The sequence below is a fragment of the Staurois parvus genome, unplaced genomic scaffold (assembly GCF_062004578.1).
Source record: "Staurois parvus isolate SC_StPar_1 unplaced genomic scaffold, SC_StPar_1.0 ptg000519l, whole genome shotgun sequence".
Classification (NCBI taxonomy): Eukaryota; Metazoa; Chordata; class Amphibia; order Anura; family Ranidae; genus Staurois; species Staurois parvus.
Window position 1 is genome coordinate 579601 of NW_028318315.1, and position 21335 is coordinate 600935.

At 48.8% G+C, this 21335-nt stretch overlaps 1 protein-coding gene across 1 annotated transcript in view; it reads left to right on the forward strand.

Annotated features, from left to right (window-relative positions):
* Positions 1–10974: 10974 nt before the first annotated feature.
* LOC149451804 (uncharacterized) overlaps positions 10975–21335 on the forward strand; it is a 57067-nt gene continuing 46706 nt past the window's right edge. The window contains 4 exon segments of the mRNA XM_089690165.1: positions 10975–11094; positions 11211–11410; positions 11500–11818; positions 16524–17435. Of these exon segments, the coding sequence (XP_089546291.1) occupies positions 11010–11094; positions 11211–11410; positions 11500–11818; positions 16524–17435 (1516 nt within the window). The 5' untranslated portion in view covers positions 10975–11009.

Below are 21335 nucleotides of genomic sequence, written 5' to 3' on the forward strand. Positions count from 1 at the left end.
CTGTCTGCAGTCTCTGGTCATCTCCTGTACTGTGTCCGCAGTCTCTGGTCATCTCCTGTACTGTGTCCGCAGTCTCTGGTCATCTCCTGTACTGTGTCCGCGGTCTCTGGTCATCTCCTGTACTGTGTCCGCGGTCTCTGGTCATCTCCTGTACTGTGTCCGCGGTCTCTGGTCATCTCCTGTACTGTGTCCGCGGTCTCTGGTCATCTCCTGTACTGTGTCCGCGGTCTCTGGTCATCTCATGTACTGTGTCCGAGGTCTCTGGTCATCTCCTGCACTGTGTCCGCGGTCTCTGGTCATCTCCTGCACTGTGTCCGCGGTCTCTGGTCATCTCCTGTACTGTGTCCGCGGTCTCTGGTCATCTCCTGTAGTATGTCTGCAGTCTCTGGTCATCCCCTGTACTGTCTGCAGTCTCTGGTCATCTCCTGTACTGTGTCCGCAGTCTCTGGTCATCTCCTGTACTGTGTCCGCAGTCTCTGGTCATCTCCTGTAGTATGTCCGCAGTCTCTGGTCATCTCCTGTACTGTGTCCGCGGTCTCTGGTCATCTCCTATACTAGGTCCGCGGTCTCTTGTCATCTCCTATACTGTGTCCGCGGTCTCTGGTCATTTCCTGTACTGTGTCCGCGGTCTCTGGTCATCTCCTGCACTGTGTCCGCGGTCTCTGGTCATCCCCTGCACTGTGTCCGCGGTCTCTGGTCATCTTCTGTACTGTGTCCGCAGTCTCTGGTCATCTCCTGTACTGTGTCCGCAGTCTCTGGTCATCTCCTGTACTGTGTCCGCAGTCGCTGGTCATCTCCTGTACTAGGTCCGCAGTCTCTGGTCATCTCCTGTACTGTGTCCGCAGTCTCTGGTCATCTGTACTGTGTCCGCAGTCCCTGGTCATCTCCTGTACTACGTCCGCAGTCCCTGGTCATCTCCTGTACTACGTCCGCAATCCCTGGTCATCTCCTGTACTACGTCCGCAGTCTCTGGTCATCTCCTGTAGTACGTCCGCAGTCTCTGGTCATCTCCTGTACTATGTCCGCAGTCTCTGGTCATCTCCTGTACTGTCCGCAGTCTCTGGTCATCTCCTGTACTGTGTCCGCAGTCTCTGGTCATCCCCTGTACTGTGTCCGCAGTCTCTGGTCATCCCCTGTACTGTGTCCGCAGTCTCTGGTCATCTCCTGTACTGTGTCCGCAGTCTCTGGTCATCTCCTGTACTGTGTCCGCAGTCTCTGATCATCTCCTGTACTATGTCCGCAGTCTCTGGTCATCTCCTGTACTGTGTCCGCAGTCCCTGGTCATCTCCTGTACTACGTCCGCAATCCCTGGTCATCTCCTGTACTACGTCCGCAGTCTCTGGTCATCTCCTGTAGTACGTCCGCAGTCTCTGGTCATCTCCTGTACTATGTCCGCAGTCTCTGGTCATCTCCTGTACTGTCCGCAGTCTCTGGTCATCTCCTGTACTGTGTCCGCAGTCTCTGGTCATCCCCTGTACTGTGTCCGCAGTCTCTGGTCATCTCCTGTACTATGTCCGCAGTCTCTGGTCATCTCCTGTACTGTCCGCAGTCTCTGGTCATCTCCTGTACTGTGTCCGCAGTCTCTGGTCATCCCCTGTACTGTGTCCGCAGTCTCTGGTCATCTCCTGTACTATGTCCGCAGTCTCTGGTCATCTCCTGTACTGTGTCCGCAGTCTCTGGTCATCCCCTGTACTGTGTCCGCAGTCTCTGATCATCCCCTGTACTGTGTCCGCAGTCTCTGGTCATCTCCTGTACTGTGTCCGCAGTCTCTGGTCATCTCCTGTACTGTGTCCGCAGTCTCTGGTCATCTCCTGTACAATGTCTGCAGTCCATTGATTCAGAATATTTTTTTTACTCCTCTAAAACCTAGGTGCGTCTTATGGAGTGAAAAATACAGTAACTTGCTTCCTGAGCCTTTTTACTAAAGCCAGCCATACACGGGTCAAATTCCAAAATCTTTTCTAAGAATTTTCATTCGAATTTCACGCCATTAGTGGGCTACAGCAACGGCCGATTTTTGAGGCAGGTTTGAAATTTATTGTAAAACAAATGAATTTCTAACCCATGATGGGACAATGGAACAAGAAATGTAATTGAAGGAGCAAGAGCTGTGACCTGAAAAGAAAAGAAAATTTGTGGCCACGAAAATTCTTTTCTGTAGCCACGAGGTGAAATCAAGCTTGGTAGGTCGAATTTTGAAATCTATGGTGGCACCATTGAATTACAAAACGCACAAAATTTCTGATTTTCTAAAGAAAAGTTGTTCAGAATTCGATCCGTGTATGGCCTGCATAAAGTTTGCCAAAAATTACATAGAAATTTCATTGGTTTCAACTTCTGTCTTATTGAAGAGTTAAGCTGGCCAAACACGGGTCAAATTTCAAAATAATTTTCTTTCGAAAATCCTTTCTAAGAATTTGCAGTTGAATTTTGCACTATTAGTGGGTCACAGAAATGCAGAAATACAAAAAAATGCTACTTTTTTTCTCTGTGCATAAGCACAGTACAATGTGGAGGTCATCAGGGCACAGTACAATGTGGAGGTCATCAGAGTACATTACAATGTGGAGGTCATCAGGGCACAGTACAATGTGGAGGTCATCAGGGCACAGTACAATGTGGAGGTCACCAGAGTACATTACAATGTGGAGGTCACCAGGGCACAGTACAAAGTGGAGGTCACCAGGGCACAGAACAATGTGGAGGTCATCAGGGCACAGTACAAAGTGGAGGTCACCAGGGCACAGTACAATGTGGAGGTTACCAGGGCACAGTACAAAGTGGAGGTCACCAGGGCAGAGTTCAATGTGGAGGTCATCAGGGCAGAGTACAATGTGGAGGTCATCAGGGCACAGTACAATGTGGAGGTCACCAGGGCACTGTACAATGTGGAGGTCATCAGAGTACATTACAATGTGGAGGTCACCAGGGCACAGTACAATGTGGAGGTCACCAGGGCACAGTACAATGTGGAGGTTACCAGGGCACAGTACAAAGTGGAGGTCACCAGGGCACAGTACAATGTGGAGGTCATCAGGGCACAGTACAAAGTGGAGGTCACCAGGGCACAGTACAATGTGGAGGTTACCAGGGCACAGTACAAAGTGGAGGTCACCAGGGCACAGAACAATGTGGAGGTCACCAGGGCACAGTACAATGTGGAGGTCACCAGGGCACATTTTAATGTGGAGGTCACCAGGGCACAGCGCAATGTGGAGGTCACCAGGGCACAGTACAATGTGGAGCTCATTAGAGCACAATACAATGTGGAGGTCACCAGGTCACAATACAATGTGGAGGTCACCAGGGCACAGTACAATTTGGAGGTCACCAGGGCACAGTACAATGTGGAGGTCACCAGGGCACATTTCAATGTGGAGGTCACCAGGGCACAGTGCAATGTGGAGGTCATCAGGGAACAGTACAATGTGGAGGTCACCAGGGCAGAGTTCAATGTGGAGGTCACCAGGGCACTGTACAATGTGGAGGTCACCAGGGCACAGTTCAATGTGGAGGTCACCAGGGCACAGTTCAATGTGGAGGTCATCAGGGCAGAATATAATGTGGAGGTCACCAGGGCACAGTACAATGTGGAGGTCACCAGGTCACAGTACAATGTGGAGGTCACCAGGGCACAGTACAATGTGGAGGTCACCAGAGCACAGTACAATGTGGAGGTCATCAGGGCACAGTACAATGTGGAGGTCACCGATGCACAGTACAATGTGGAGGTCACCAGGGCACAGTACAATGTGGAGGTCACCAGGGCACAGTACAATGTGGAGGTCACCAGGTCACAGTACAATGTGGAGGTCACCAGGGCACAGTACAATGTGGAGGTCACCAGGGCACATTTCAATGTGGAGGTCACCAGGGCACAGTACAATGTGGAGGTCACCAGGGCACTGTACAATCTGGAGGTCACCAGGGCAGAGTTCAATGTGGAGGTCATCAGGGCAGAGTACAATGTGGAGGTCATCAGGGCACAGTACAATGTGGAGGTCACCAGGGCACTGTACAATGTGGAGGTCATCAGAGTACATTACAATGTGGAGGTCACCAGGGCACAGTACAATGTGGAGGTCACCAGGGCACAGTACAAAGTGGAGGTCACCAGGGCACAGAACAATGTGGAGGTCATCAGGGCACAGTACAAAGTGGAGGTCACCAGGGCACAGTACAATGTGGAGGTTACCAGGGCACAGTACAAAGTGGAGGTCACCAGGGCAGAGTTCAATGTGGAGGTCATCAGGGCAGAGTACAATGTGGAGGTCATCAGGGCACAGTACAATGTGGAGGTCACCAGGGCACAGTACAATGTGGAGGTCACCAGGGCACAGTACAATGTGGAGGTCATCAGAGTACATTACAATGTGGAGGTCACCAGGGCACAGTACAATGTGGAGGTCACCAGGGCACAGTACAATGTGGAGGTCACCAGGGCACTGTACAAAGTGGAGGTCACCAGGGCACAGAACAATGTGGAGGTCATCAGGGCACAGTACAAAGTGGAGGTCACCAGGGCACAGTACAATGTGGAGGTTACCAGGGCACAGTACAAAGTGGAGGTCACCAGGGCACAGAACAATGTGGAGGTCACCAGGGCACAGTACAATGTGGAGGTCACCAGGGCACATTTTAATGTGGAGGTCACCAGGGCACAGCGCAATGTGGAGGTCACCAGGGCACAGTACAATGTGGAGCTCATTAGAGCACAATACAATGTGGAGGTCACCAGGTCACAATACAATGTGGAGGTCACCAGGGCACAGTACAATTTGGAGGTCACCAGGGCACAGTACAATGTGGAGGTCACCAGGGCACATTTCAATGTGGAGGTCACCAGGGCACAGTGCAATGTGGAGGTCATCAGGGCACAGTACAATGTGGAGGTCACCAGGGCAGAGTTCAATGTGGAGGTCACCAGGGCACTGTACAATGTGGAGGTCACCAGGGCACAGTTCAATGTGGAGGTCACCAGGGCACAGTTCAATGTGGAGGTCATCAGGGCAGAATATAATGTGGAGGTCATCAGGGCACAGTACAATATGGAGGTCACCAGGGCACTGTACAATGTGGAGGTCATCAGGGCACAGTGCAATGTGGAGGTCATCAGGGCACAGTGCAATGTGGAGGTCACCAGGGCACAGTACAATGTGGAGGTCATCAGGGCACAGTACAATGTGGAGGTCACCAATGCACAGTACAATGTGGAGGTCATCAGGGCACAGTACAATGTGGAGGTCATCAGAGTACAGTACAATGTGGAGGTCATCAGGGCACAGTACAATGTGGAGGTCATCAGGTCACAGTACAATGTGGAGGTCATCAGGTCACAGTACAATGTGGAGGTCACCAGGGCACAGTAAAATGTGGAGGCACAGTACAATGTGGAGGTCATCAGGGCACAGTACAATGTGGAGGTCACCAGGGCACAGTACAATGTGGAGGTCATCAGAGTACAGTACAATGTGGAGGTCATCAGGGCAGAGTACAATGTGGAAGTCATCAGAGTACAGTACAATGTGGAGGTCATCAGGGCACAGTACAATGTGGAGGTCATCAGGGCACAGTACAATGTGGAGGTCATCAGGGCAGAGTACAATGTGGAGGTCATCAGGTCACAGTACAATGTGGAGGTCACCAGGGCACAGTAAAATGTGGAGGTCATCAGGGAACAGTACAATGTGGAGGTCACCAGGGCACATTTCAGTGTGGAGGTCATCAGGGCACAGTACAATGTGGAGGTCACCAGGGCACTGTACAATGTGGAGGTCATCAGGGCAGAGTACAATATGGAGGTCACCAGGGCACTGTACAATGTGGAGGTCATCAGAGTACAGTACAATGTGGAGGTCACCAGGGCACAGTACAATGTGGAGGTCACCAGGGCACAGTACAATGTGGAGGTCATCAGGGCACAGTACAATGTGGAGGCCATCAGGGCACAGTACAATGTGGAGGCCATCAGGGCACAGTACAATGTGGAGGTCATCAGGGCAGAGTACAATGTGGAAGTCATCAGAGTACAGTACAATGTGGAGGCCATCAGGGCACAGCACATTGCACAGTGCAGGGGGAAGGCAGACAGCTGCTGGCTGTACAATAGGTCAGGTCGGAGTTTACCTTCCAACTGAGGACGTGTTCCTGCTCGGTCAGCGCTGTCATATACAAGCCACCTCCTCCTTTGGCTCCCACTCCCTGTACTCCTTCCTGCTCTGCCCCCTGACTTTATAGGAGCTGGAACTATAGAGGGCTCTCCGGGTATTCATGCGTGCCGACAATACTGACCGTCAGCGCTCCTTATACACAGCATTGAAAATACATTTGGCGGTATACATCCGCCATAATGTAAACTTGCTTTGGAGCCCCTGGGGACTTCTCATGGAACCCCTGGGGACTTCTCATGGAAGGGAAATGTCCAGCAGTATTTTATATTGTGTTCCATGAGATGAAAATCAGCGGTTTCAGGTTTTTGTAATTTTAATAGTAGATGGGGCTACCTCCTCAGATAATTGAACATGGTGGCCCATTACACAGAGATCCATCTTGTCCCACACCGTTGTCATTAGTTGTTCCTTGACTCGATAGTAATGGGTTTTTACAATGGCATCTCCTGGCAGCCCATAAGGTCAAGGCACTGTGAGTCTCCTGTGTGCCCTATCTATCTCCATGGGAGCATCTGAGAAATCTGGCATTAAGAGTGTACCACTGTGTCCAGATCTTTAATGAATTCCGGTTACCCATGGATTCGAAAATGTGGAAGTTGTACCACCGAGACCTGTTTTGTAGGTCTTCTATCTTGGCAATGGCTTGTCCTTTCCTTGCCATTCATTGATCTGTTTTGAGTCCTGGTTCACTCTAGATATAGTCCTGTTCATTTTAGTTTATTGCTATATGGTCTCCAATACATTGGAGGTCTCTTTTTAAATCTGAGGTGATGGCTACACAGGCTTTGCTGAGTTCCTGTTGCAGTAATGCCCAACATCTGGCTATGGCTCCAGCAACAGGTGAATATGCAGGGACAGACATTGCTATCTCATCAGATTCCTGATCTAGCCTGGCTTAATGATGTCTTCGTTATCTCTACAAGTTGTTTCTCCAGGGAAGAGGACTGGAAGCTATCATATATAAGCATGTCTTTAGGGAATTGAGATTGTGGAGTCATATTGCTGCTCACCTCACCTTGAGATTGTGGAAAGGCTGTAGGAGAAGCGCCCTCTCCTGCCTTCCAGCTCGGGTGCCATCTTGGGTGAGGGAGCTGGTTTCATGGCCTGGTAATTCACCGCCTCTTCTGCCATTTTCTTTTTTTCTCTGGGTGCCTTGCTGGTTGTTTCAAGGAGCGATCCCCTTCACTCCTATCTGCCGATCTCCCCTCTTTCCACTGGATTAATGCTGGTAGGGCCGTGAGTGCAAAGAGCCCAGTCAGTGTAGTGGTCTCTTACAGTGACCAATTAGGAGAAGGACCCTTTTATATCAGTGGTCAGTGTAGTGGTCTTCTACATTGGTGACCAATGGAAGAAGGACCCCTTATATCAATGGTCACTGTAGTCGTCCCTTACATTGGTGACCAATGGAAGAAGGACCCCCTTATATCAGTGGTCAGTGTAGTGGTTCCTTACATAGTTGACCAATGGAAGAAGGACCCCCTAGTATCAGTGGTCAGTGTAGTGGTCTGTTACATTGGGGACCAATGGAAGAAGGGCCTCCTTATATCAGTGGTCAGTGTAGTGGTCCCTTACATTGGGGACCAATGGAAGAAGGGCCCCCTTATATCAGTGGTCAGTGTAGTGGTCCCTTACATTGGTGACAAATTAGGAGAGGGACCTTCTTATATCAGTGGTCGGTACAGTGGTCCCTTGAAGCATTAGTGAAAGAGGTCTTCATGGTGACAGGTCCACGTTAACCACAAAGGGCTTGTTCTGACTCTCATAGATTCCATCTTTTGTGTGGTTGTACATGTGGTTTGATATTGCATCCCAGTGATGGTCATCTGATGAGATTTTGGCCAGCTCAACTGCATCTACAGACACATCAAAGGATTGTGCTTATTGTTTAATACTAGACATTCTAAAGGAAATGGTCAAAGACTGCGGGCATACTACAGGGGTTGGTCAGAGACTGCAAGAATTGGAGACATATTACTGCCATTTACATATCAGTGCTGTCATCACATTGGATATTTCCAGCAGCAAGATCAATTATAAAAGATCTGTGAAAACATTCAGGAGAAGACTGATGAGAAAGGATGGTAAGGCAAACAGGCAAATAAAAAAAAACTGATGAATCCAATGAAGACTTTCCTTCACTGGTCTGAAAAAGTCCCTAGACAACCAAAACACTGCCTACATGCTGCTGGTGCCTTGGGGCTGCACAATAAGTGAGGTCTCATGTGGCCCTTGGACTGCATAATAAACAGGCTTCCATGTGGTCCTTGAGCTGCAAATTAACAAGGTCCCATGTGGCCCTTGGACTGCACAAGTGGGGTCCCATGTGGTCCTTGGGCTGCAGGTTGAGCCTGAACCATCCAACCATGTGACAGAAGGCAGTGGCACTTCCAATTTGCACATTAAGTCTGATCCTGCTAGAAGTGTTAGGAGGACTGTAAATGGTTAAAAAAGTCTGTTAACCTGTTACCTGTGAGCTCAACCGTTGTCAACCGTGCAATTCTAGAGTTCCTTCAGAGGATGCTAGGGGTTCCTTCAGCAATGGGCAATTTCTGTCTCTCAGATAAGAAACCGGTGACAAGTCTTAGCTATCTGTAAGGGGGACATTCTTCCCACTGACCACCACTGCAAGTAAAATTCATCCCAGTAACCACCAATGTAATGGACATTCATCCCAATGGCCACCAATGTAAGGAACATTCATCCCAGTAACCACCAATGTAAGGAACATTCATCCCAGTAAGGGACGCTAATCCCAGTGACCAACATGTCTATAAACTATGAGCTGTAGATATAGTAATTGTTAGTAGGGGTTCCCCGAGACCTGGAAACTCATTTCAAGGTTCCTCCAGGTTGACTAAGGATGTATTAGCCTGAAACCAGCCTAAAACCAGCCTAAATCGTCCAAAGGCAACATAAAAGGAGAACATCAAACAAATCATGGAGGACTCACACAGGACTCTTCACAAATAGCTTAATATGAACAGCAGAAGATCATCCGTAACAATTTGTCCAACATTCACATGTAACGCCGGCTGCAGAGTCTTCAAGACGTCTAATCGGTGTGTCCTCCTGACGTGCGGTAATCGGTGTGTCCTCCTGACGTGCGGCTAATCGGTGTGACCTCCTGGTGTGCAGCTAATCGGTGTGTTCTTGGTGGGAGTGGAGGTGACCCCTCTATAAGGATCTATAGCCCATACCAGGGGCAGACTGACAACTCATGGGGCCCCCCAGGCAATAGGGGATCATGGGGCCCCTGTGTCCTTGCCCAAACTCATAAAAGCCTATGAAAAAGGTACCAGGGGCATCTCATGGGGTCCCCTACTGACCCTGGGCCCTCGGGCAGTGCCCGAGTTTCCAAATGGTCAGTCCGCCCATGGTCCATACACACACAGCACAAGGCCGGGGTCACACTACCAGACGCTTCTCGGGGCTGCAGTTCCTCTGAGCTCCACAAGGTGCTGATCTCACTTCTACCCAGACAGGAAGTCTCTATCCAGACAGGAAGTGATGTCAGGTACAGATAGGAAGTGATTTCAGGTACAGATAGGAAGTGATTTCAGGTACAGACAGGAAGTGATGCCATGTATAAATAGGAAACTTCGGGTGGGAGGTGAGTCGGGAGTAGAGAGGAGATGTTGCTAGAAGAGGAGGTAATAAGATGTTATTTTCTATTTACACCCAGTGACCCCCCGTCATGTCCGTCCTCTTCCTCCATAGTCATGTCCATCTTCCTCCATAGTCACTGTGACGTCTTTTATAGACATTATTATTCATCATATTATATACAGTATGTATTCACAGGATACTACAGGGGCAGATACCATCCAGAAAAGCTGAGACTACGATATTAGACTAACTTTATTATTCTCCCTTAATCTCTAGTCCTATTATGCAGGATTTTGACGTTCTTTGATCCTCATTCCCACCACTGAGGGTAAGCCTCTATAGATGCCAACAAACAGCAATAAAAACTTGTGAGTTGGTCAGTTTTTGGGCCTCATATGCATTGTAGTGTGACTTCAATCTTATTGTGTATTGCATGCCAGATCCTACTGGGTACAGCCCGCCCATTATTGCCTGAAATCCCTATTCTAATATTGTACAACCAATACAGTCCAGATAATTGTCTGTCTATAGAAAACCTACATGACCACAAGGAAGATGGAGGAGGACTGGAGTCACATGACTGAGAGGATACTAAACCTCACCCTGGAGATCATCTACCTGCTGACCGGACAGGTGAGGAGGATTCTGGGAGGTCACATGACATCACTCTCATCTCTATTAATAAAACACAGACCAGACCAGAGAGGTGAGGATTTTGGGAGATCACATGACATCACTCTTATATCTATTGATAAAACACAGACCTGACCAGAGAGGTGAGGAGGATTCTGGGAAGTCACATGACATCACTCTTATATCTATTGATAAAACACAGACCTGACCAGAGAGGTGAGGAGGATTCTGGGAGGTCACATGACATCACTCTTATCTCTATTAATAAAATACAGATCTGACCAGGGAAGATAGGATTCTGGGATTCTAACATGATAATTCTATTGATTTTCTAATACAGAGACTTCCTGTTTCGAAGTCAGGTGATCATATGGCCATCACAGTGCCTCCATGTGACTCCCTAAAACCTGAGAGACACAACATGCAGAAGATTCTAGAAGTCACCAAGAAGATGATGGAGCTGCTGACAGGAGAGGTGAGCGGTGCCGGGAATTCTGGGACATTCTCCAGTAACAGACAAGGGATGTGTCTGGATGGTGACTGTATCATTGTGTGTGTCAGGTTCCTATAAGGTGTCAGGGTGTCACTGTCTATTTCTCCATGGAGGAGTGGGAGTATTTAGAAGGACACAAGGATCTCTATAAGGCCATCATGATGGACAATCAGCCGCCCCTCACATCACCGGGTAAGAGGAGACTTTATTGTAAAGGAGAGAGCAGTACGGAGGATCCACCTAGATCCCCCATCATCTGATAAACACATAGAAACAATGGATTCAGTCAGTGTGTGTGTTTCCTACAGATGGATCCAGTCATGGGAACCCACCAGAGAGATGTCCCCGTCCTCTGTATTCCCGGGATTCCACACAGGAAGGTCACACCATCCCTCACCATCATCAGGTAGAAGGATCTAGTTATGGGAACCCACCAGAGAGTTGTCCCCGTCCTCTGAATTCCTCGTATTCCACACAGGAAGATCACACCATCCCTCACCATCATCAGGTAGATGAGGAACAATCACTGATAGTATCATTAGGATCTGTACATTATCTGCATTGTTACCATTGATGTCATTTTTATTATATATTCAGAGTGTTGATGTTAAAAAAGAGATAAAAGAGGAGGATGATGAGGATGGGGTGATGGAGGAGTCGGAGTTTCTAAAAGGACACAAAGATCTGTACCAGGACACCATGATGGAGTCATTCAGCTACAGAAAAGCATTAGAGAGATGTCCCCTTCCTCTATATTCCTGGAATTCTACACAGGAAGATAATTTGATTGATTCTAAAGTCGAGATTAAATCAGAAGAAGAAGAGGCGTATGTGAGGGATGATCAGCAGTCTATGGAGGAGGATGGAATAACGGGGACATTTATAGAGGAGGACACTCCTACAGAGATCAGCACAGGTGGGTCATGAACACTAAATCCATTCCTCCACCCATACTGCTCACTGATTGGTCCAGAGTAGGGCGGGGACTGGGTGATATCAGCCTGTAATCCCCTGGTCACTTTCCTGAGCTGTGTTCCCCGTCCTGTATTCCTGGATTTCTCTGGGATAATCTTCCTTCTCTGTGCTGCAGACACAATTTATGTATCTAGACTGGATTTATGGAGATTCTGGGGTTCAGCTAATAGAGAAATGTTGATTTTCTTCACGCTCGTTGCTCAGCCTAGGCACTTGGGGCATGTGTCTTGAGTCTTCTTCTCCATGCCCAGTTCTAATAAGATCTCTGACAGAACATTTCTCCCAGGGTTCCTTGCTCTGTAGTCTGCTGGCTGTGCCGGGTGGAGGGATATGTCTGTAGTGTCTCAGACCCAAGTCACTGAGTGCAGTCTCAGGAGATGGGAGGCAGCGGTGTGGGACCTCTGCAACTTGTCTCAGTTAAGTAAACATTTAGACTACTGATGATTACTGAAAACCAATATTACGAGTCCTGACCATTACACTGTATGATTTATATTGCACATTAAGTAGTCTTAAGCCCCGCACTTTATACTCTATGGTATGTAGTGCTCACCAACAGAGGGGCTGTTTGAAATAAAAAGGTCTCCCTTACCTGTTCAGAGGCTGCCAGCCCAGGTACCATGGTAGTGTCCTCCAGAAAACATCAAGGTTCTGTCAGGTCATAAGCCAAGCACAGGCTGAGGCCTGACAACAACAGCTCTTGAGTAACACAGGCTGCCTCCCAGGACAGAGGTCCCAGGACTGAGAGAGCTCTGAAAAGCCCTCTCAAACATTTATCTTCTCCCCAGCCACCTTCTGGGATCCCCCTCCCAGGGATTGGATGCAGTGAGATAAATATTCATAACCCAATGGATGACCTTCCTACCCTATTTCTGGAATGTTCTTCCAGAGTCAGGCTGGAGCAATCAACTACCAGACTTTGGGAGATCTGACCAGACATAGAAAATAGATTGCTGCTCCACTGAGTACAGCAGAGTCAAAAACTACATTTATCCAACCGGGGGGGCAGGTCGATACATGTGCACTGCATACTTCTGATACTATGTAGTCTTCACTATAGTGTCTTGTATAATAATCAACTGTGGGTGTCGGATTATAACTTTTTTTTAATGGTTGAACTGGATGGACTTTTGTGTTTTTTTCAGCCAGACTAACTACCGTATTTTTCGCACCATAAGATGCACTTTTTTCCCCCCAAAAAAGGGGGGAAAATGTCAGTGCGTCTTATGGAGCGAATGTAAAGCGGCCGGTCCGGTATTTCTGCCGCCACCATGTCAGAATACCGGGCCGGCCAATCAGCTCTTCTCTCCTGCAGGACCTTACCTGTTCCTCGCTCCAGAGCTGCAATCTTCCCGCGCCGGCTTCTGTGACAGCCGGGTGCCAACTGCGCATGGGCGAGAAGCGCTGCACTTTGTGAATGGTCTGGTGACTTCTGGGACACATGACAGGTCCCAGAAGGCTCCGGGCCATTCACAAAGCGCAGCGCTTCTCGCACATTCGCAGTGGGCATCTGGCTGTCATAGAAGCCACCGCGGGAAGAAGGAAGGACAACTCCGCGGAAATTGGAGCGGGTAAATTCGGGTACCCGCTCCCCCTCCCTTCCCCAAAGGTCCGCAGTCTCTGGTAATCTCCTTTACTTTCTCTGGTCATCCCCTGCACTGTCCGCAGTCTTTGGTCATCCCCTGTACTGTCTGCAGTCTCTGGTCATCCCCTGTACTGTCTGCAGTCTGTGGTCATCTCCTGTACTGTGTCCGCAGTCTGTGGTCATCTCCTGTACTGTGTCCGCAGTCTGTGGTCATCTCCTGTACTGTGTCCGCAGTCTGTGGTCATCTCCTGTACTGTGTCCGCAGTCTCATCTCCTGTACTGTGTCCGCAGTCTCATCTCCTGTACTGTGTCCGCAGTCTCTGGTCATCTCCTGTACTGTGTCTGCAGTCTCTGGTCATCTCCTGTACTGTGTCTGCAGTCTCTGGTCATCTCCTGTACTGTGTCCGCAGTCTCTGGTCATCCCCTGTACTGTGTCCGCAGTCTCTGGTCATTCCCTGTACTGTCCGAAGTCTCTGGTCATCTCCTGTACTGTGTCCGCAGTCTCTGGTCATCTCCTGTACTGTGTCCGCAGTCTCTGGTCATCCCCTGTACTGTGTCCGCAGTCTCTGGTCATCCCCTGTACTGTGTCCGCAGTCTCTGGTCATCCCCTGTACTGTGTCCGCAGTCTCTGGTCATCTCCTGTACTGTGTCCGCAGTCTCTGGTCATCTCCTGTACTGTGTCCGCAGTCTCTGGTCATCCCCTGTACTGTGTCCGCAGTCTCTGGTCATCCCCTGTACTATGTCCGCAGTCTCTGGTCATCTCCTGTACTGTGTCCGCAGTCTCTGGTCATCTCCTGTACTGTGTCCGCAGTCTCTGGTCATCTCCTGTACTGTGTCCGCAGTCTCTGGTCATTCCCTGTACTGTGACAAGAAAAAGAGAGGAAGGCGCCTCTAAGTGCAGTATTAACAATTTATTAGTAGACAATGGAAAATTTGCACTTACAAGATAAACGGTTAAAAAGGCTCATTGTGTGGTAATTGGATCCCGGCGAGACATCCAGCCGTCCAGCAGCAAGCTATGCCTATAGGATCAGGAAGTAGAGTCCAGGATGTACCTGTGCATCAAAAATGAAGCTTGGAGAGCAGAGTCAGATGTAGCAGGTGAAAGGGGCGGTAATGCATTTCGGAGCATGCTCAATAGGCTCCTTCTTCAGACCTTGAAGATCTTGAGGTCTTTTTTGTAAGTTACATAGTCCTGACCCTTGTATTATATACTCTCTATTGTACTTTACATACTCCTGATACCATATAGTCCTAATTATTGTAACCTATACAATATGTTGTACATTCCATAGTCCTGACTTCTGCTATTCTACCCTCCACCCACTGCTATATATAAACATAATATGGATTATTTTTTTTTACACCCACTGTGTCGCAAGGGGACATTTTATATCTGATGATGTGATTGGAGCACAGACTTTTACATGTCGATAATAATGTGATAACATCCTTCAGTGATTATTATTATTATACAGTATTTATAAAGCACCAACAGTTCGCTCTGCGCTGTACATTACAAAGGGGGACAGAACATGTGACAGAACAATACCAATACAATGCAAAACATGAGGGGATTGAGGGCCCTGCTCCTTGGAGCTTACAATCTAGGAGGGAGGGGATGGTGGCACAGGAGGAGATAGCTGTGGGGGATGGGGTGGTAGGAAGAGTGGAGGAGGTCGGCAAGTTAGCAGGGGGTGGGGTAGGCTTCCTTGAAGAGGTGTGTTTTCAGGGTGCACCTAAAGGAGAGGAGAGTAGGTGATAATCTGATGGGTTGGGGCAGGGAGTTCCAGAGGATGGGTGACACCCTGGAGAAGTCCTGGAGGTGGGCATGGGAGGAGGAGACCAGGGAACTAGAGAGAAGGAGGTCTTGTGAGGAGCGGAGTGTGCGTGCTGGGCGGTACTTGGATATTAGGTCAGTGATGTAGTTCGGGGCAGTATGGTGGACGGCTTTGTACGTCAGTGTTAGGATTTTGAATTTGATCCGTTGGGCAATCGGAAGCCAGTGGAGGGATTGGCAGAGGGGGGTGGTGGAAACGGAGCGGTTGGAAAGGTGAATGAGTCTGGCAGCCGTATTCAGGATCGACTGAAGCGGGAATAGCCTGTGGCGAGGCAGGCCAGTGAGGAGGGAGTTGCAGTAGTCGAGTCGTGATATGATGAGGGAGTGGATGAGCTGCTTAGTAGTTTCTGGGGTTAGGAACGTGCGGATTTTGGCGATGTTGCGGTGGTGGAGTCTGCATGAGTTTGTTAAAGATTGGACTTGGGGCTGGAAGGATAGATTGGAGTCCAGAATGACACCAAGTACTCTGGCCTGCGGGGCGGGTTTGATGGTGGCGTTGTTGGATGTGATGGAAAAGTCAATGAGGGGTGGTGTCCGGGCTGGGGGGAAAACTAGGAGCTCGGTTTTGGAGAGGTTCAGTTTAAGGAAGTGGAGCGACATCCAGTCTATGTCGTACAGTAGGTTTGTGATTCGGGCGGAGACTGAGGGGGTGAGGTGGGGGGTTGAGAGATAGATTTGTGTGTCGTCGGCATAGAGGTGGTAGTTGAAGCCATGAGAGTGTATGAGTTGGCCAAGGGAGGAGGTGTAGATGGAGAAGAGAACGTGATAATGAGGGAGTAGTCAATACCTCAATGATGGTGGTCTTCAGGATCAGTTCAGTCTTCATCTTGGTTGTTCTCCCCCCATCCTCACTCTCTGACCTCTGGTGGGGCTCAGCCCCGCTGTTCTTCATGACTAAATCATGGACTAAATAAGGAAGTGCAGTACTTCTTGTGTTGGGAAGATGGCGATGAGTGATAGAGGGGGTGGGGACCCTCGTCCTATAATCCCCTCATCACTGTCCCTCCTATAAAAGACAGTTCTGGTTGTTTCCTCACTCTCTGACTAAGGTCCATGAATAAAGAAATGACCTGGTAGGAGATCAGAGGAGCCATTTCCTAGTTCCCTTGAGGGTGGAATTGTAAGCTCCTCAGAGACCAAGCTGCCTGATGTGGGCGGAGTCCTGGTTTGGGGGAACCAATCAGCTCCTGTCTAGTAATCCTCTTTGTCTTTGTATTTTAGTCCATGGCCGGGAGATGAGGAAAACCTCCGAGGATTGTCTCACTTTGTCTCCAGACTGGAAAGTAGAAGATGAGGACATCACACAGTATAGTCCAGGAGAAAACCCGGCTCCCTCCAATGTCCATCCGGCACCACCCAGTGTAGATGGACCATTGGATTCCTCGTATTCTGAGGAACTTCAGACTGTGTGGGACCGGGTCATCTTTCCAACCGAAATGAGAAGTGAGAAGCCTTATTCCTGTTCTGAGTGCGGGAAATGTTTTTCACAGAAGTCCCATCTTTACAGACATCAGAGATTTCACACGGGGGAGACTCCATTTTTCTGTCCCGAGTGTGGGAAATATTTTGTAGATAAATCAAAGCTTGTCACTCATCAAATGTCTCATACAGGGGAGAAACCATTTTCCTGTCCTGAGTGTGGAAAAGGTTTCTCACAGAAGGCCAATCTTTTCAGACATCAGAGGTCTCACATGGGGGAAAAGCCATATTCCTGTCCTGAGTGTGGAAAATGTTTTTCAGGAAAGTCTTATTTTTACAAACATCAGAAATTACACACAGGTGAGAAGCCATTTCCCTGTCCCGAGTGCGGGAAATGTTGTATACAAAAATCAGATCTTGTCATACATCAAAGGTCTCACACGGGGGAGAAGCCGTATTCCTGTCCTTTTTGTGGGAAATGTTTTTCACAGAAGTTCAGTCTTTACAGGCATCAGAGATTGCACACAGGCGAAAAGCCGCATTCCTGTACTGAGTGTGGGAAATGTTTTGTGCAAAAATCAGATCTTGTCACACATCAGAGATCACATACGGGGGAGAAGCCGTATTCCTGTCTTGAGTGCGGGAAATGTTTTTCAGATAAGTTCTGTCTTTCCAGACATCAGAAATCTCACATGGGGGAGAAGCCACTTTCCTGTCCTGAGTGAGGGAAATTTTCCTCACTGAAGTCCTGTCTTCTTGTACATCAGGGGATCCCACACAACCCTGGAGGTGTAATAGTGCCTTTAGTGCGGGAAATGTCTTCTAGATGAATGTTGCTGGACATTCCAGCTCTCGTGGGGAAGAAGCACACCCTGATATACACCTCAGATATAATCCATGGCTGATCTTCATCATGGAAGAAACCGTTCATAAGGAGATCAGAGGTCACCAAAGATGTGGATGAAGTGTGGGACCGGGTTGGCCATTGACAGCAGGAGGAGAATAAAAATGGAGACAATACATTTCATTGGCTGAGTACATTTTGTGGTGGAAGATTTCACAAACACTTAAAGAGTTTATTTTAAAAAAAATAGTTAAACAAATGGGACCAACATTCACTCATCCATAACAAATGTGGATTGTTTTTTATTTCATGAAATTACTTCCTATGACCAATGGCTCCATCTGTGGCCATAATGCAGTATTGATCAGTTTTTCCTGATGGAGGCATTTCAAGAAAAATGCCCCATTATGGCCACTAGATGGAGCTGACTATCATAGGAAATCACTACATTAATTAAATAGACCAAATCTATAACAAATGGGCAAATGCTTATCACACTTGACCAACAAATTTTATATTTTTATCAACCCTTTAGTTTGCGATGTCAGGCCTGGTTTCTTTGTTTTTTTACCTCCATTTGCACAGAAGGGATGTACACGCACTTTCACCAGAATTGCTATGTAATTTTTTATAAACAGACCCTTAAATATCAGGAGACATTTATACATGGCTCAAAAAATGAAAGGAAGACTTTGAAAACCCATCAGATCTCAATGGGGAGAAATCTGCTGGATCTCTATACTGACATGGACGGGTAATGTGTTAGGAATGTAAGGACACCCCATCGTTTGATGGAAATGATCGACCTACAGAGGACTGAATTCAAAGACACCCCGAAAATCAAAGTGAAGAAATGATGCAGCAGGCGAGTCCATTGTGCTGAAATGTCATTGCAGAGACTCAGAATGGTCCTCAGTAGTTTGTATGGCCCCCACGTGCTTGTATGCATGCCTGACAATGTTGGGGGAGGCTCCTAATGAGACGGCGGATGGTGTCCTGGGGGATTTCCTCCCAGATCTGGGCCAGGGCATCACTGGGCTCCTGGACAGTCTGAGGTGCAACCTGGTGGTGTCAGATGGACCGAAACATAACATCCCAGAGGGGTTCTATAGGATTTAGGTCAGGCGAGCGTGGGGGCCATTCAATGGTATCAATTCCTTCATCCTCCAGGAACTGCCTGCATACTCTCCCCACATGAGGCCGGGCATTGTCGTGCACCAGGAAGAACCCAGGACCCACTGCACCAGCGTAGGGTCTGACAATGGGTCCAAGCATTTCATCCCGATGCCTAATGGCAGTCAGGGTGCCATTGTGTAGCCTGTAGAGGTCTGTGCGTCCCTCCATGGATATGTCTCCCCAGACCATCACTGACCCCCCACCAAAACAGTCATGCTGAACCATGTTACAGGCAGAATGTTCTCCACGGCTTCTCCAGACCCTTTCATGTCTGTCACATGTGCTCAGGGGGAACCTGCTCTCATCTGTGAAAAGCACAGGGTGCCAGTGGTAGACCTGCCAATTCTGGGGTTCAATGGCAAATGCCAATCGAGCTCTATGGTGCCGGGCAGTGAGCACAGGGCCCACTAGAGGACATCGGGCCCTCAGGCCACCCTCATGAAGTCTGTTTCTGATTGTTTGGTCAGAGACATTCACACCAGTGGCCTGCTGGAGGTCATTTTGTAGGGCTCTGGCAGGGCTCATCCTGTTCCTCCTTGCACAAAGGAGCAGATACCGGTCCTGCTGATGGGTTAAGGACCTTCTATGGCCCTGTCCAGCTCTCCTAGAGTAACTGCCTGTCTCCTGGAATCTCCTCCATGCTCTTGAGACCGTGCTGGGAGACTGCAAACCTGGCAATGGCACGTATTGATGTGCCATCCTGGAGGAGTTGGACTGTCTGTGCAACCTCTGTAGGGTCCAGGTATGGCCTCATACTACTAGTAGTGACACTGACCCTAGCCAAATGCAAAACTAGCGAAAAACAGTCAGAAAAGATGAGTAGGGAAAAAATGTCAGTGGCATCCTCCTGTAAAACCATTCCTGTTTTGGGGGTCGTTTCATTGTTGCCCATCTAGTGCACCTGTTGTTAATTTCATTAACACCAAAGCAGCTGAAACTGATTAACAACCCCCTCTGTGACTTACTTGACCAGATCAATATCACAGGAGTGTCATTGACTTAATACTAGACTCTGATTAAAAAGTGTTCCTTTCATTTTTTTTTGAGCAGTGTATAAAGATGAGAAATGTGTAGCGGCTAAATGATGAGACCTCCCAGCAATGGTATTACCAGGCTACAACTAGGAGGAGCTTTAATGTAGAGCATGACCATAGGGGAGTGATTCCATCTAGCTCACATTAACCCTTTCCCTGCCAGAGATGTTTTTGCATATTTTTTTCATGCATGTTAACAAGCACCTTTTGGGTCTGAAGATTAGTTAAAAACCCCAAACATTTTTTTCTGACAGCAGAGGCCCTGGGGAATAAAATGGCAATTGCCAAGTCTATCATATTTACATGTTTTAAACTGTTTTGTTTACATTTCTTCAGTTACTTCCTGATTTCCATGCCTAGGCAAATGATGTCATACATCCCAGTATGTGGCAGCAAAATGAATAGACCCTCTAGCAATGTCAGTCATGCTCTCATCATATCTTCTCTGCTCTTTCACCCGTAAATGCTGCTACTTAAAAATCCATGTTCACCATTTCAGTGCTCTGTGCTGACCCTTTGCAATCATTATGGTAAATGATCTAAAGCAGCGGTTCTCAACCTGGGGGTCGCGACCCCTTTGGGGGTCGAACGACGCTTCCACAGGGGTCGCCTAAGACCATCGGAAAACACATATTTCCGATGGTCTTAGGAACCGAGACACCGCTCCTCGCCGCCGCCGCCGCCACCGCCACCGCCGTCTCCAGGTGTGGGCGGGATGACATGCCGCCCCTGTCATCTGGACACACCTCGAGATCAATCCTCGCCTGTGATTGGCCGCCGGCACTGTAGCTCAGGAGAGGCACACAGGCGGCCAATCACCGGCAAAGAGGTGGAACTTGGAGAGGAGGAGCCGAGCGGCACCGCGAAGATCGAGCGAGTGAAGAGGAGGAGAGCGGCCGGAGAAGGAAGACACCTGACAGGTAAGTGTTGGTACCATGGGAGAGGGAGGGAGCGAGCGAGCCCAGGCTGGAGCAGGGGTCTGCAAGGTAAGTATCATTGGTGTCAGTGGGAATAGTGCCCCATCATTGGTGTCACTAATACCAATGATGGGGCACTATTCCTCCCACTGACACCAACGATGGGGCACTATTCCTCCCACTGACACCAACGATGGGACACTATTCCTCCCACTGACACCAACGATGGGACACTATTCCTCCCACTGACACCAACGATGGGGCACTATTCCTCCCACTGACACCAACGATGGGACACTATTCCCCCCACTGACACCAACGATGGGGCACTATTCCTCCCACTGACACCAACGATGGGACACTATTCCCCCCACTGACACCAACGATGAGGCACGATTCCTCCCCCAAATGACACCAACGATGGGGCACGATTCCTCCCCCCACTGACACCAAGGATGGGGCACGATTCCTCCCCCCACTGACACCAAGGATGGGGCACGATTCCTCCCCCCACTGACACCAAGGATGGGGCACGATTCCTCCCCCCACTGACACCAAGGATGGGGCACTATTCCTCCCCCCACTGACACCAAGGATGGGGCACTATTCCTCCCCCCACTGACACCAAGGATGGGGCACTATT